We start from the raw sequence: 16,211 nt of genomic DNA, 5'->3' as shown, positions 1-16,211 counted from the left end.
TATATATATATATATATATATATATATATATATATATATATATATACATATATATATATATATATATCATGCACTCTTCCCTCTTTGTTCATCTGATTCCTCTCACACCCAGTTTTTCCTCTCAACTCCTCTGTATTATCATTCATGCATTCTAAGATTACACATCCAATGGAGTAAGCATCTTTCGTTTCTTTCCAGCTTCTACACGTCCTCTACATTCAGTGCCCTCATCTCAAATACACTTCAATATATAAGAAACACCAGGAACAATGGTTCATTAAATATTTATTTTAAATATTGATTTCTCATATAGCAATTCGTTTTCTCTTAAATATTAGTCCAATCTCATAATGTACAGTTAGCATCTAGTTTCAGTTCCAGAACTCGTATACATCGTTTCATCTCTTCGTGTTCATGATTCTGGGGAAAAGAGAAGAAAACAGTAAAACCCAAAGTTATTAAATCTATTTCGATATGAATGAGTGGATCTTGCATAAGTGAGACTGACACATCTTTATAGAAATGATGACTTCTACTGAGAGGAGATAGACTCAGGCCTGTCAAAGTAGTAAATTACCCCTCAGTTTTAGTGATCATGATGCTTTGAAAGATAGAACTGTGCTACACACAGAAGAAGGGGCTAATTGAAAGCTAAATGCTTTGATCTGGCACTTGTGCCGGTGCATATAAAAAAAGCATCCTTTGAATGTTGGGAAATATGCTGTGCTTGAAAAGAGCTGTCAAGCAAAGTGAGATCACAGACATGGCCGATGCCGGTGTTTCGTAACTGGTACTCTTGGAGTGGTTGGCAATAGGAAAGGCATGCCAAATCAGATTGGAACCTACTGCAGCTCTGCAGCTTACCAGTTTTCAGTCAAACCATCCAACCCATGCCAGCATGGAAAACGGACGTTAAATGATGAGGATGACTGCTAGTGTTAATGACACACTGCAAGAAATGGGTCTATCTGTTGTCTATTAATTTTATTGTTTGCAGCTGTTTAATATATTAACTATTGAACAAACAACCCGTGAAGTCTCGAGTTGTGCTTCCGGGATTGAAGTTGGTTGAAGATTACTCACCTTCCATGCTATCATCACTCCATCCCCTCCACATGTGATTAACCCGTCAGCACCAAAGTCAACAAACATCTGAAATATAAGACAACAATTTGTGGACATTTGATAAAGTTTAAGGGGTACTCGTCTTGGTAGCTCACAAAAGCAAACGATTTCAGATCTTCAAATGTGTCTAATGGGACCTTAAATAGAAATGAGCTCTTAAATGGGGGAGGGGGGAGCCAATAGGAGATGTTTCAGCTGACATGCTAGAAATAGCAGGTAAATCTCTCGGAAGTATGTTCCCAACTGTAAAAGCTTTCTTTGATTTGATTAGAAACTCATATTGCAACAATTATAAAGAAATCTCTTACCTGAACTGCTCCAGAATGACCTAGACATTCCCCAAGAAGTTCAGGACTTTTCGTACTTTCACTGCTTCCAATTTGTAATATACTGGAAAATTAAAATATATTGTAATATACTGTTCAATGAAACAGATTTTTCTTTTAGCAATAGAATAGAGAGGAGACAACATGTCGGTAGTACAAAGTTGGAATTGGTATTACAAATCTACAATGTTTACATTGTCTACAGCTATGGCACATTCTTCTGTCATGTTGTACACATTTACAGCTACATAGACTGAATCATTAAGTACCCCAGCCATAAACACAGTCTAGTGCCCTCAGCTACTTGACCAGTAGCCTGTCCAGTGGAAAATTCACATTATTCAATGACTTGGAGAGATTTTGTTCCACTGAAACTAATAAAAATTACTGTTATTAGCAACCATTCTTGAGTGTAAAACAAGTACAAACCTTTCTCCAAAGAATCTTTCCATAGGACTGAAATTCTTGTGGATTATAGGAGATCGTAGTTCTGTCATGGGACTTCTCACTTCAGGTTTCCTACCCCAAAGTCGCAGAGATCCATCTTCTGAGCAAGTGGCAAGATAAAGTCTACAGATATTCAAAACAAATTAGAGTAAAACAGTAAGAAAATACACAAACACACACACACAGAGGTATATGCACACAGACACAAATTAGAAAGAAAAAAAGTATTTAGTGCCATAGTAGGGTATAAAAGTTTATTTAGGTTGATCCAGGGGCCTGTGGCTCTGGATTCCTTGACAAGTTGCCACATCCACAAACAGGAATAGACTGTATACACACACACGTATAATAGAAGGTTGTAGCTAGGAGATCTGTTGAGTTGTAGAGAAAATGTTTTGTATTAATTATCGTTTATATAATTTAAATTCTAATCTTGTCGGGTTCAACTTTGTCCTTCCACTTCCAATAAATTAAGTTTAATTCTAGGAACTCTCTCTGAAAACTTGTCGTCCCTTTATGCTCATGTTAGAAACTGTTATTTTATTAGTACACCTGTCTTAGCGAAGAATATGTCTTTAGATTTACTTGTGGCACATATCTTCTGATGGTCTTCCACCAATCACATTTAAGGAAATTTCAGGGATTAAATAAAATACCATTTTTTAAAAAGTGTAAAACCAGAATATATATAAGACAGTATTGACTACCTTAACGAAGCATATTCTCAGACAAAACAATTATTTAATCTAAGAAACTGGTACAAAATGGAAGTTAATCAATAAGTTAATACTCACCCATTACAAACCAAATCCATGTGTAATATTTTAGAATAATGGGCCACGGTCTTCTTTACTACAAAGCGTCGGGTCTCCACATCATAGATACAAAATCCCGCTCCGATAGCAGCAAATATATAACGCTGAAGTCACAATAAATTATTTAAAATGAAAATATAGAACGGATTCAAGGAATAATTCATGTGATTTTATTGGCTTTTATTTTATCAGGCCCAGGAGGATGAAAGATAAAGGTGACCAGTTCTAAGATATTTACTTTGTGTGTGTATATAGTGATTCTGTCTATCTATCTATTTATACACACACACACACGCATATATGCAAAGGGGTTCTGAAAAGTTCCTGGCTTCAAGGGTATCACAGGGCTTAGAAAAACTAAAGGACCACTGCAATGAGTGTGTGAATCTAAGCAGGGGAATATATTGGATAAAATCATAATTAACTGGTCATCCTGTATTTTTCTTTTACCCAAAGACTGGAACTTTTCAGCACCCCATCATATATATATATATATATATATATATATATATATATATACAAGACATCATAAGGAAGAATGGAGAATTATGCATTTTCAAAAGCATTATTCTCATCAAATTCTAATCTTCATAATGCTTTAATGAATAAATCTTGAAGCTGTCTAATTCTCTATTCTTCTTTATGATGTCTTGATTCTAGATTCTGTATGTTGTGTGAAATCTAATGGAGCAAACTCAGGATCTAACTTTCAAGTGAGGTACTGAGTAATTGTTTATCTTAAACAACTCTTTATATTTCCAACCATTCAATGTGGTTGGCCAGATCTGGATTATATATATATATATATAATGTATATCAGTTGCCTAATGTTACACAAGAATGTGTAGACCTACATGTTCTCATTAACCGTTATAATCCCAGAATTGTTTTAAACTTCAGCTTGATATATATATATTCTTCTATAGGGTTTATATGCTCTACAGTGTGTTATGAAATTTTGCTGTAATTATATTTCAGGACAGGATCTAAGAGCAAAAACCAGGGCAGCACCTTTCCCATTTCTTTGTTGTGTTCAAAATATTGACGAGTAACATAACGACAGCAATCTAATTTATTGAAACCCATCATTTACAAAAGGTTTGTATATTTTACTTCCATGATAGAAATCAATTGTTGGACATGAGAGTAAGTAACACTGACTTAAATTAATCTACAATGTGATATACCATAGTATTATAGAATGACACAGTTACAACATAATAAGTTATAGTATAACAGCCAACCATATGAGAAGGAGCCATGAAAATGTTGTACATACGTTTTCTGCACAAAATACATGTTGAACGCTGTAGGGAAATAATTTACTGTTGCCTTTATAATCTGGGATAGAATTGATGCTGTGAGTAGGTTTTAGTTTTGCTGACCAAACGATGATCATTCCATCAATGGAGCCACTACAGAACATTTTATCTGGAAATTGAAAAGGAAACGCCATGTCTGGATTTGAAAGATCTGCTATAAGAAATGGTTTATATATTATTGGTATTATTATTATTATTATCATTATTATTATTATTATCACTCATCATCACCACCAAAACCACATACATATGTATGTATATGTATGTGTGTGTATGTATATGCGTGTATGTATGTATGTGTCCATTTTGTCAGTGCTTGTGTTTATGATGTGTCAATTTACATCCCATAAATTAGCAGTTCAATAAATAGAGTTCAATAAAATATGTACCAGACTGAAATAAATACTAGGATTGATATCAACTAAAGCTTTTGAAAGGCTATGGGTAAGCCACACTCTAACATAACCGAATAGATACTGTGTGTTTGTTGTTGGGAGGCATGGGGACAGTGGACAATTGCCATGAGTCTGGGGACTGGGGACACAATACCAATCAATGAGTTCTGTGGTTTGTTATTCATTGCTTTACTCAGAGGCTTACAATGTTAAGAAGGACTTTGATGTGCAACGGGAAAAAATTATGTGATGTCAACTTCAAGACAATATAATCACATTGTTACTGTATTTATGGGGGGGGGGGGGAAACAAAACCCAACCAGAATAGTTACCTGAGATTGTCACAAGGGACTGAATTGGTTCACGGTGTGGTCCTAAGTTTCGTTCAAAGGAGATTTCTGCTGAAGATGTACCTTCGTATTTCACACTGTACACTTCTGCAAATAAGCAATTGAAAATGCATTTAAGATCATCATCATCATCATCACCATCATCGTCATCATCATCACCATCACCATCACCATCACCATCATCATACATGTATTTCAAAAAGCACATCCTGTCTGTCCGTCCATATGTGAGTTGACATGCATCAACAGACGCTCCTCTTTAAACAATGAGATCACTGCCCAAATAAAAAAGGCTTTGCTGTTCTGTAGAGTCATGTCTGGTCCCAGAGAGGCTTGAAAAATAACACCAAATTGGCAGTCTACAATTCCTGTGTACTGACGTGTGTGTGTGTGGGCGGGGGGGGGGGGGGTGCATTCCACCGGAATGCTTGTAAATACTACAAAATTAAGGACATTCATACAAGCAATGTCCTTACTTTTCAATCTTCAGCTTTAGAAATATGTCCAGCTTTAGAAATATTAGCTTGCTTGGAAACAGGTGAGTATTGGTGGCAGAAAGGGCTTCTGGCAGTAGAAAATCTACCACAATAAATTCTGTCTCCTCCATGCAAACTTGGAAAAGTGGACATTAAAATAACGATGATGATGATGTAGATATTAGTGGTTACAATAGAACCAGGCTAGAGTTTACTTTGTAGAACCAGTGAAACAATGAAAGACTTACCAAGTTGTTTCTCAGATGCTGCTACAATACGGTTATTAGTGATACTGAGTAACGCTATTACAGGAACTGTCAAAGAGAAAAAGAGACAAAAAAAAAAATGAAAAATAATTAAAATTTCCACTTGTTTCGTTTACACCATCATGGTATTGGCTGAGATGACTGACTGATGGTATTGGCAGTCACCAATGTGGGTTGTGAGTCTCAAACCATCACAGTTGAATTCTCTACAACCTTAATTCTGCTGGGACTGATTACTGATCACAATTGATGGCTATCACTGATGGTTATCGGCTAAAGGTGTATTAAGTCTTCAGAAACAACTACTGAAACATGATTTCAGTAAAGGAGCCTGTACATGGTCACTCAATATATTAGAAAGAACAGCCAAACTTCCTTCAAATCACGCCTTACTGTCTTAAAAAAATAAGGAACATTCTATATTGGACGATGTAGTTGTTGGTAATAACTGACCTTGGGAGATGTTAAACAAGAGCCTTCAACATAGAAACCTTAAACGTGACCATCTCAATAACATGTTACATACCTAAGTTGACACTGCGGTTGTATTTATGTAGAAGTTTTCCCTCTTTGTTCCACACACATATCTCCTGACCTCCAGAAGCAAACATTTCTCCATCATTTAAAGGAATCAGGCACTGGAACAGCAGCAAATCAAAGATGGCTTCATTAAAAGACTTCAATAACATTTCAGCTACTCATAAATTGACTGCTATTATGTATTAAATAAAGAGATATATAAGATAAATAAATTAATTAATTTTATAAAGAATAGTATAATTGGTGTGTTTGTGTGTATGTTTCTCTCTCTTTCTTTCTCTTTCTACACATACACAGAGGCTTACTTAAATCTATCCTGTTTTAAATTCATGTCATTTGAAAGATTAAAATATTGTCAGTTTCAATATACTTGAAACAGTATGAGATTGAATAAATAAAAAAGAATTAAGACTTGATTACCCATGTCTTTAAACTAAGATGATGTCACTGTCATCTCCCTCTCTCTCTCTCTTTTAACAATTATTGAAATTTACAAACTTATCCTTCCAGTAACATTAGTGTGGAAAGTCAGTATTGATTTGAGATAATTCAATAATTAATTCAATGAGTAATAAATAGAAACTAACCCGAACAGAACCGGAATGGTCTGTAGCAATATGTAGACAAGATCCAGTGTCAATATCCCACACCTGGAAATGTAAATAACAATTCAAGATCAACTGATATGACATGGCTTCAAACAAACACAAAACAAAAACAAGTGTCTTCTACTATTGCCTTGGGCTGACCAAAGCCTTGTGAGTGAATTTGGTAGACAAAAACTGAAAGAAACCCCTCCTGTGTGTGTATGTATATGTATGTATATACATATATATATATATATATATATATATATATATATATATATATATATATATATATATATATATATATATATATATGTATGTATGTATGTGTGTTTCTGTAGTACTTTCCATCATTTGAAAGGAAGTTTTGATTTATATCAGAACAGCATCATTGCAAAAAGGTTGTTTTTTTTATTTAGTTGTCCCCTATTTCAAACTAAAAGATCTTGCTAACTCCTTCACCTACTCAAAGGTATGTATTTATTTATTATTTTCATGAAAATGAAGACATTGCAAAAAAAAAAAAAAAAGGTGTCAATCTTTAAAGCAAACTTAATGTAAAAGGGACAAACCCGTATCTGTCGATCAGCAGAGCCAGTTAAGAGCAGATTTTGCACTTGATGTCCGTTATCTAATTTAAGGGGCAACAGGCAGGTAATAGGAAGTGTGTGACCCTGCAGGGTGCAGAGTTTCTGGACAAACTGCAACAAGAAAGCAAACATGTTAATAATCACATTTCAACACAAATAAAAGGTTCACCATTCACTGCATTTGTCTCCCTGACATCTGTCACTCTGTCCTTTGACACTTTCACAAACTGACTTACCCACCCACTTCACCCTGTCCATTCCTCTGGACCACTTCCCTTTTATTCACCTTCCTGCAACACAAGGGTGCACCCTGACACATCTTCACCACCCTTTTCTCTCTTCCAACTGGGGTAGCCATGTATCTCCTCTACAGCAAGGCACCTGTTTCTGTCTCTCTGTCATACTTTAACTCCTCATCCCCTGACCATAGCTATCTCCTTGTCTTGTGAGTTGCTTGGTGACATCACTGCTCCCAGTGCTATGTAAAATGCACCCAGCACTCATCATAAGTCGGTTGGCACTAGGAAGGGCATCGAGCCATAGAAACCATGAGAAAGCAGACACTGCAGCTCGGCACAGGCCTCTGGTTCACTGCTGCTTGTCAAACCGTCCAATTAGCCAACCAATAACAGCATGGAAGGAGGACATTAGATTACAACAATGAAGAGGAGGAGGAGGAGGAGGGGGAACTGAGGTTAATGATGAGCAATTTTGACACAAAATTTCACAAAATTCTTACCTCAACATCCCAAATGATGATGGTAGCATCATCTGCAGCTGAAGCAAACCTGAAGAGATATAAAATGGTTTTGTTAGAAAAAAAAGTATTTTCTTGTTGCTGGGTTGCAAGAGAATCGTTTCGGTTGTTTTAAAACAGATTTGTTGTTGCTTATGATTATTGGTCAGAAATACTGAGCAGGAGTCTATATGTATGTGTGTGTGTGTGTGTTAGAAAGAGAGGAGTATGTGTCTGTGTGCATTGTGCATGTGTGTGTGTGTATGCGCATGTGCATGTTGAAAGAGGAAATAAAAATGGAGCAAACCTTCTGTTGTCAAGTCGCAGAAGTTTGCGGACAATATCTTTGTGATCTTCAAGTAAATGTATTTCTGTGTATAAATTGTAAGGCTGGCCATGATCCAAAGTGTCTGGTTTTTCCTGACAAAAGAAAAAGAAATTTAGATGTAACAGTCACCACCACCATGAACAATTTCTTCATTTTCTTCATTATTACCAATGCTGCCACTGTTATTAACTTCTTCCTCCACCTCATCACCTGTCTAATAATCTATTCATTTAAAATTTTTTAGACCAAATCTCATCATTATATTCCAAATATCAAGAATATTGCAGTTGTTGTACATATATATATATATATATATATATATATATATATATATATAGATAGATAGATAGATAGATAGATTGTACAAGGTTTGACTCTGGATTTCACTTATGAACATTTTATACACAAAACTTTATAAATCATAACTTGGAGGACTGAAACACACTGAAGAACATACACACACACACATATGATTAATTAGTAAAAACCTCAGGGTGTGACTTTGTTTCTATTCACCTTATTACTTAACCGTAAGTATTTGTGTTTAACTCACTTGTTCAGGTGAATCATCTGCGTTTCTCATGTTCTTCTGTGTGAATGCAAAAGCAACTGGTTCTGAAATTAAAGAAATTACTTCTATGAAAACCATTTCTTATTTTTGCCTAGGAACAAGACCAAGAATTCTGAATAAGCCTGATATACAGGGGAAAAAAAGTCAGGTAAGCACAGTATCTGTCAATGCTCTCTCTGCTGCTGCATCCCAGAGCTTTCTGTCTAGTAGTCACAACATACTGAATTTATACTGGTTGATAGGCTCAGAAGGAAGCACTGCTGGAGCCTATTTGATGCAAAGTCATGATTGATTAGATTTTGTTATTCATGTAGGCAATATTCTAGCGAATTGTGATATTGGATGAGAACAAATGATTTACATTTGCATGGATGATGATAATATCAAATGATATCTGGAGGAGGAAGACCAAGACAAATAGGACCCAAGATTAGCAGATTTGCTGAAGTGTTGAATAAAATCATTGTGGTATTTAGTTTTGGTTCTCTAATTACAGAGTTTATACAACATTGCCATAAACTTTCATTCTTCAGAGAGGAGAGAGTGATCAAATAAAGTGTGAATCAAGTAGTAAGGTAGATTTAATATTTCTATAATTGCTCAAGATATAGATAAATGGAATTATAATAAAAAACAAGACAGTGCAAAGATGAAAGATAAAGTCAGAGGTAAAGAGAGATTTACACTCAGAAACTAGAGATACAGAACTAAATACTAAAATACATTTAGTTGTGTCTGTCCATCTTTGACCACCCTAACTACGTAATATCCAGTAGAAGTACTTTCTCCTTCCATTCTAAACATTTGTACCAAACCTGAATCCAAATAGATTTCTGATCCTTTTATTTCAACTTTATATTATCCCCTATAAGGTGTCAATACCTTTAAAATTAGTGATCGCTTATCTAAAAGCCAAGACAGGACTATAGTTTTAATTGGACCCAATTTACTTCACCTTAATCACTAATTTCTTTAAAAGCTATGTGTCTCAATTTTCTTCTAAAATCTGTTATTTAATGTCCTTTCTTTGACAAAGGGTTCGTCTGCTATTTCTAGCAGGTCAACTAGTTTAAAATATGGGTCATTTGTATCCAGTTTACAATCTAGGCCTTTTAGCGGTTGATAAAATAGTAGTCAAATACGAAAAAAATGTATAATCGACTGAACTTTTTATAGCAATTCTTAAACATGGCCCAAGGACACACCAAAACCCAAAATAAAAACAATCTCGAAAAAAAAAATAGTTTGAATAAATAAGGGAGAGAACTCTATGATGACCGTTTATAATTTATTCCTCGTTTAAGTTAGACATTGCAAGAATAAGGAAACTAAACGAGATACCAGAACAAACTGTGACAATTTTTGGTTTTAAATTATTCTACGAGTTGAAATGTCTAGTGACAACATGTAGTTCTAACAATAGCTTCGGTGTCAAAAGGCAACGTATATGTGATTGACTGAATCGATTTCAAGGCAGTTGTAAGAATTAGAAGGTCCCAATGATAAAGACACACACGTGTGAATGAATGAATACACACACACACACACACACACACACACACACACACACACACACACACACAGAGAATCACTGATCGTTTTGATTCATTTACTTTCATAACTTTTCATCTGATAAACCTTCGGACATTCAAGACATTTCCCGATCGATTCTACCTCAGTAAGCTAGGGTTTATTCTATTCATTTCCGAGGGATTGAAGCAAAAAGAAGAAAAAAATGCGAAGAAAACAGACCACAGCAGGATTCGAACTTAGAACATTCAGACACGAAATCAAACTGCACATTCATTTGTCCAGTGTGCTAATGTTAACCGCCAACGAACTCTTCCATTTACCTTATTCTTCCTTTAATAATTAAAGTATCATTAGAAAACATGCAGATCCGTGTGACGATTGTTTGCCACATCGCAGCCATCCTGAAATAAATGTCATACTTTCTCAGTTTACATGTAATTTGAATGGAGAGTGTGTGATATTCATGCCTCCATGTGGGGGGGGGGGCACTGCTAAGACATGCCTGCAAACAACAAATGAATCGGGAGCAATTATTGTTAAAGTGATTTTAAATATTCCCCTTTACCGTAATTGTAACATCACTCTGTGGTGATGGACGTGTGTGTGCGTGTGCGTGCGTGTAAACATACATTTATATTAAAGCAAACGCTCACACCCTTTTCACACGTCCGCTCATTATAAACACTGAGCGATAATCTTGAAAATTAAAAGAGAAATAATTCATCAATGAATGCTGTCTAACTCGGACCCTGATTCGGGAGACCAAAGAAGGCAATGAATGGGAGTAGGGTCGTGTTTTGATTAAGGGATGTGACAGGCGGCCAGGAAGAAATAAAATGAGTTGATCATGTTAATACAATATCGATATATATATACTGATCAAATGAATCTTTTGAGAAACACGTATTAAATAATCAAATATATACACATACCTTATTGAATATCTATCACGATCATGTTAACTCATTTGATTTTGTATATAAAATATTGTTTACAATTATTATAAAATACACGTTAATGTAAAAACTCTACCGGTGTCTGATGGAAAACGTCGACTATGAAAAGACATCCATAGTGACAGAAAACAAAAAGTGAACATGATTTCTAATATATTTCCACGACCTGTTCTGTCTCAATATGTAGTTGTTGCAGTTTAATCGTTATTGAACAGATCTATGGTGAAAGACATTCCACTTGTGGCCATCCCGTATCTTTGTGTGCGGTTTCAGATACAGGGTTAAACGATTACGTTCTTCCTTTGACAAAGGTTCGTCTGCTATTTCTGGCAGGCTAAGTGGCGATTTAGATCAGTCATGAGCAATCAACGACCCGTGGGACTTTCTGAATGGCATGTCAAAAATTATTTCCTAATCTTTCGACACATCTCAACGCTTCTAAAGCAAACTTCGTTGACTTTCAACGTAACTTGAATTTAACACACACACACACACACACACACACACATATATATATATATATATATATATATATATATATATATATATATATATGATATATATATAGATATGTATATGTGTGTGTGTGTGTGCAATGTATATGTATATATATATATATATATATATATCTGTAATATAATATGTGACAATTATTCGGTTGCATTGACGAGATGCCGGAGTAGGTTTCCGCCCCGACATCAGAAACTCGGAGTTCTATTATGGCAACCGAATAATTGTCACATATTATATTACAGATAAATTCCTCTATTTACATAATGTCGAGGTCTCATTCATTCTTTTACCCACACTATTGACAAGAAGACGAGTGCATATTTTTTCACGTATATGGCCTCTTGTACGACTACACACACACACACACATTCGCACGATCAAAACTACAACAGACAAGTGATGTATACTCTGCAGACCATCTGTCCGACAAAATGCGCACACATACATGTTTTACGCCTGTCACATGTGCAACGCTACAAACGGTTAGATCAAGCTGTGTTTTAAATTATGGAAACTGTTTCACTTTTATGTCATGGCGAGCAACGCTTCAGAATTATTTAGTTTATGATTTCGTTAGTTTATTTTTTGTATAACGGCCATGCTACAGCACCGTCTTCAGGGCTTTCAGCTGGCTGATTTGATACCAGCTCTTGGATATTAATTTTATAGATTTCTATTTCTGAAAGTCTTTCCCAGCAGAAACGGAGTGTTTAGTTTCCAGTTGATAGTTTGATTCGACGCACCGATGTATCGGCAATCCCTTGTTGATCTACAAACATGCGTGCACGCGCATATACAAGCCGGCATATAACTACATACATACACATGTACGTCTATGTGTGTATAAAGGCGAGGAAGAACTCAATACATAACTTAGAGTTAACGAGAACAAAAACTATAATTCTAAGATATGTGTGTGTATTTATATACATATGTCTGTGTACAGCTCCCAAAATTACTGCAGAGCTTAATGACCACCTCGAGAACCCAGTTTCCACAAAAACCGTTCGCCGAGAGTTGCACAAAGCCGGATTTCACGGGAGGGCTGCAATCAGAAAACCACTACTTTCAAAAACAAACGTTACAAAGCGTTTAGAGTGGAGTAAAAACCTACAGAATTGGTCCCTAGAGCAGTGGAAGAATGTTATTTTCTCGGACGAGTCATCCTTTACCTTATTTCCGACCACCGGCCGAGTATACGTGTGGAGACAGCCAACATAAGCATTTGACCAAGACTGCCTTCTTCCAACTGTTAAACATGGAGGAGGATCTGTGATGATCTGGTGTGGGGGTGGGGGCTATATCTTGGAAATCCGCCGGCACAATGGTTTCCCTTCATGGCAGAATTAATAGTCAGGTCTATTTAAGTATTTTATCTGATCAAATTCATCCTATGATTGCGGAACTGTTTCCGGGGGGGAAATGCAATCTTTCAGGATGATAATGCACCAACTCACACAGCTAAAGTTGATACGAAATGGCACGAGGAGCATTCTAGTGAAGTTGAATATCTTATCTTGTCACCACAGTCCCCAGATATCAATATCATTGCGCATTTATAGTGCATTTTAGAAAAACAAGTAAGGAGTCGATATCCTCCACCAAGAATGGACAAAAATTCCTTTGGAAACAATTCAAACTTTGTACGAATCCATACCTCGTAGAATTCAAGCTGTAATTACTACCAAAGGCGGTCCTACCCCATATTAAAATAAATTTGTTTGAAATTTTAACGTGTTTCCATTATTTTGTCCAACCTCTGTATAGGTGTGTGTATGTGTTTGTGTATGCGTGTGTATGTAAGTTTGTATATATGCGGTGTGTGTATGTATGTATATATGCGTGTGTGTGCATGTATATATATATATGGATATACACATACATGTACATATGTTCATATTTGCTTCTTCTAGCAAACCAAGGAACCACATAGAGGCCTCCTCATTGACCCAATAAATACTAGTAATATATTGAGGTCAAAAAGATCGTAGACATGTTGTTAGTTTAGAAACTAGGTCAGGTGACGTGTGAGAACAAGGTCATTATTTCCAGATGGGTTGTCTTGGCAATGGAAAATTAAGAAGAAACGAGAAGAAGCTAAGAACAACACCAAAACAAAAACAGTCATCATGTTAGTTCTAATTCAATGTTAAATATAATTAATGAATTAATTAAGACTAGTTTTAATGAATTTGTTTTCATTACTCAAAACGGATATCCTCCGTCAGTATATTAGTAATTTAAATATACATGTTTACATGATTGTCTACATACATTCACACGCATATGCATATACGTGCACATACGCACATAATCGTGCACTCGTATACATATGGACGTGTGTGGGTGTATGCGTGTTAGTTTCTATGATATGTGTGTGAGACTGAGAGAAGTCTATATATATATGCGTGCGTGTGTGTCTATGTGTGTTTATATATATATATATATACATATATATATATATATATATATATATATATATATATATATATATATATATATATATATGGAGAATTTATACATCGTTAAAATTTATTTCATTATAAATTTTTCTCTGCATATCAAATTCCGACACGTGTTTCTGCTGTTATAACTCCTTAGGTTCCTTAGATATGATATATTAATTAAATCAATTACGGTACAAATTCTGATCCAAAGATTCACTTTCTTGTACAGCTCCTTTCAATGCGTTTTCCATACGGGTGAATGAAGCGAACTAGATAGCCATGAGCCATGAGCACTATATCATTTATATGAGGTGGAAAATATTCCAATTCCACAGCCCAAATTATGTTGGCATCAACTTAAAAATTCACCCGAGGCTTTGACCCGTGATATCTGTCCTCTATAAAAGTATTTCACTCAATTGGGCCGGCTCCCTTTAAACGTCATGTCAAGACAGATAAGAGAAGAAACACATCCCCTAACACTGAAATGGTTCCTGGATGAATATCTCCAACAAATTCCACAGAAGCCACACCAACCCGGTATATCTCTGAAAACAATAACACTTCACTGGAACAGGTTATGGGCTCCAAATAATGACTTCTATGAAAACATCATTAAATGTCTTTTCCAGGTGATGCTGGCCAGTTCTGACCGAAACTTATCTAAGTATCTGCTTGTCTCATCTTTTATCATTGACATAGGGATTTAATCTCAGATAATATCCTACTCTTGCTGCCCTTTTTAAATAAATCATAGTGAAGACTTGGATTCACTATGCACTGGGCCAAGAAATTGATAGGTATCTGATGTCGCTAACTCTTCACTTCTACTCAGATTACTGATTGAACTTACTGTCCACAAAATCTACCAAACACATGTAAATCGGTGCAGGTATTAAGAACCTCCTCACGAAGAAGATTTCTTCAAATTTCCACCGCGACATCTCGCTGCGACAAACTCCTCTCCACACAAGTCTGTGGCTGCTAATTTGAATGCCTGGAGGTCACCATGAGTTTAATCTTTCTGTGACACGTTCAGTTCGTATTAAGTACTAAATAAGAACACATTAAATGTATCGTGAGTTCCAACAGCACTAAGCAAGAGAGAGGGGGAGGTGGGAAAGGGGGCGGAGTATGGAGTGAAAGAAAGGTGTCTGATAAAGAATTCCTCTTCCAGGTGGAGTGTGGGTGTATATTCTAAGTTGCCGAGACAACCGGGCTGTTCACATCAATCTGCCCTTGATTGCACTTTAATGGTGCAGACTGTATTCTTTGTTTATTTAGACTAGACAGATGCAAAACGACATTCAACACTTTCACACCACCACCACCACCACTACTACTACTGCTGCTGCTGCTGCTTCCTAAAGGTACCGCTTCATTATACAGCAAGTGCTAGCAAATCTTACATATGTTCTGTCTTAATTGAATGTTACTTACTCGCATACAGCTTTCGCCCATCCATCCGTCCATTTTTCTTTCTTTTTCCATTAATCATCGCTATCATAGTCATCATCATCATCGACACCACTAGCAACACCACCACCACCACCATCATAATCATCATCATCGTCATCATCATCGACACTACTAGCACCACCACCACCACCATCATCATCATCATCATCACTATCACCCCACCACACCTCTTCCTCTCCTCCACTTCTTCCTCTCCTCCACTTCTTCTTCATGATAGATAGATAGATAGATAGATTGTAATCTGCTTCCGTCGCCGCCGGCCACTGCCTGGGACTTGAACTCAATAGACATAAGATTGAATAACCCCCTTGTTCCCATTAGAGATTACATGTCTTCCCTGTGAGTGAGCTGCGTATTGTTAAATGAGTGTGCGATTTAGGGGCTTAGCAAGATTTTCTTTGGCACATTT

General features: G+C 36.1%; 1 protein-coding gene across 1 annotated transcript; it reads right to left on the bottom strand.

Moving 5' to 3' along the window:
• Positions 1 to 268: 268 nt before the first annotated feature.
• LOC106878302 (WD repeat-containing protein 41) lies at positions 269 to 11,471 on the bottom strand. The gene is made up of 15 exons (XM_089340593.1): positions 11,340 to 11,471; positions 8,857 to 8,918; positions 8,283 to 8,395; positions 7,979 to 8,027; positions 7,222 to 7,350; positions 6,650 to 6,712; positions 6,049 to 6,160; positions 5,505 to 5,570; positions 4,763 to 4,867; positions 3,993 to 4,144; positions 2,693 to 2,817; positions 1,881 to 2,021; positions 1,434 to 1,515; positions 1,084 to 1,152; positions 269 to 420 (listed from the first exon to the last, which is right to left on the bottom strand). Exons 2-15 carry the CDS (start codon positions 8,884 to 8,886, stop codon positions 346 to 348), a joined length of 1,311 nt encoding a protein of 436 aa, XP_089196719.1. The 5' UTR covers positions 8,887 to 8,918; positions 11,340 to 11,471; the 3' UTR covers positions 269 to 345.
• Positions 11,472 to 16,211: the final 4,740 nt, after the last annotated feature.

The sequence above is a fragment of the Octopus bimaculoides genome, chromosome 23, assembly GCF_046866305.1.
Source record: "Octopus bimaculoides isolate indiv1 chromosome 23, ASM4686630v1, whole genome shotgun sequence".
Classification (NCBI taxonomy): domain Eukaryota; kingdom Metazoa; phylum Mollusca; class Cephalopoda; order Octopoda; family Octopodidae; genus Octopus; species Octopus bimaculoides.
The sequence above is the reverse complement of the archived record's forward strand: the minus strand, read 5'-3'. Positions and strand labels throughout refer to the sequence as shown.

Coding starts and splice junctions, on each gene's coding strand:
- LOC106878302 (XM_089340593.1), bottom strand. CDS start 8,886: ATGAGAAACGCAGATGATTCACCTGAACAA. Junction 6,161..6,649: donor ACCATTCCGGTTCTGTTCGG/GTTAGTTTCTAT, acceptor CTGCTGTTCCAG/TGCCTGATTCCTTTAAATGA. Junction 1,516..1,880: donor GAAAGATTCTTTGGAGAAAG/GTTTGTACTTGT, acceptor TTAATTTTCCAG/TATATTACAAATTGGAAGCA.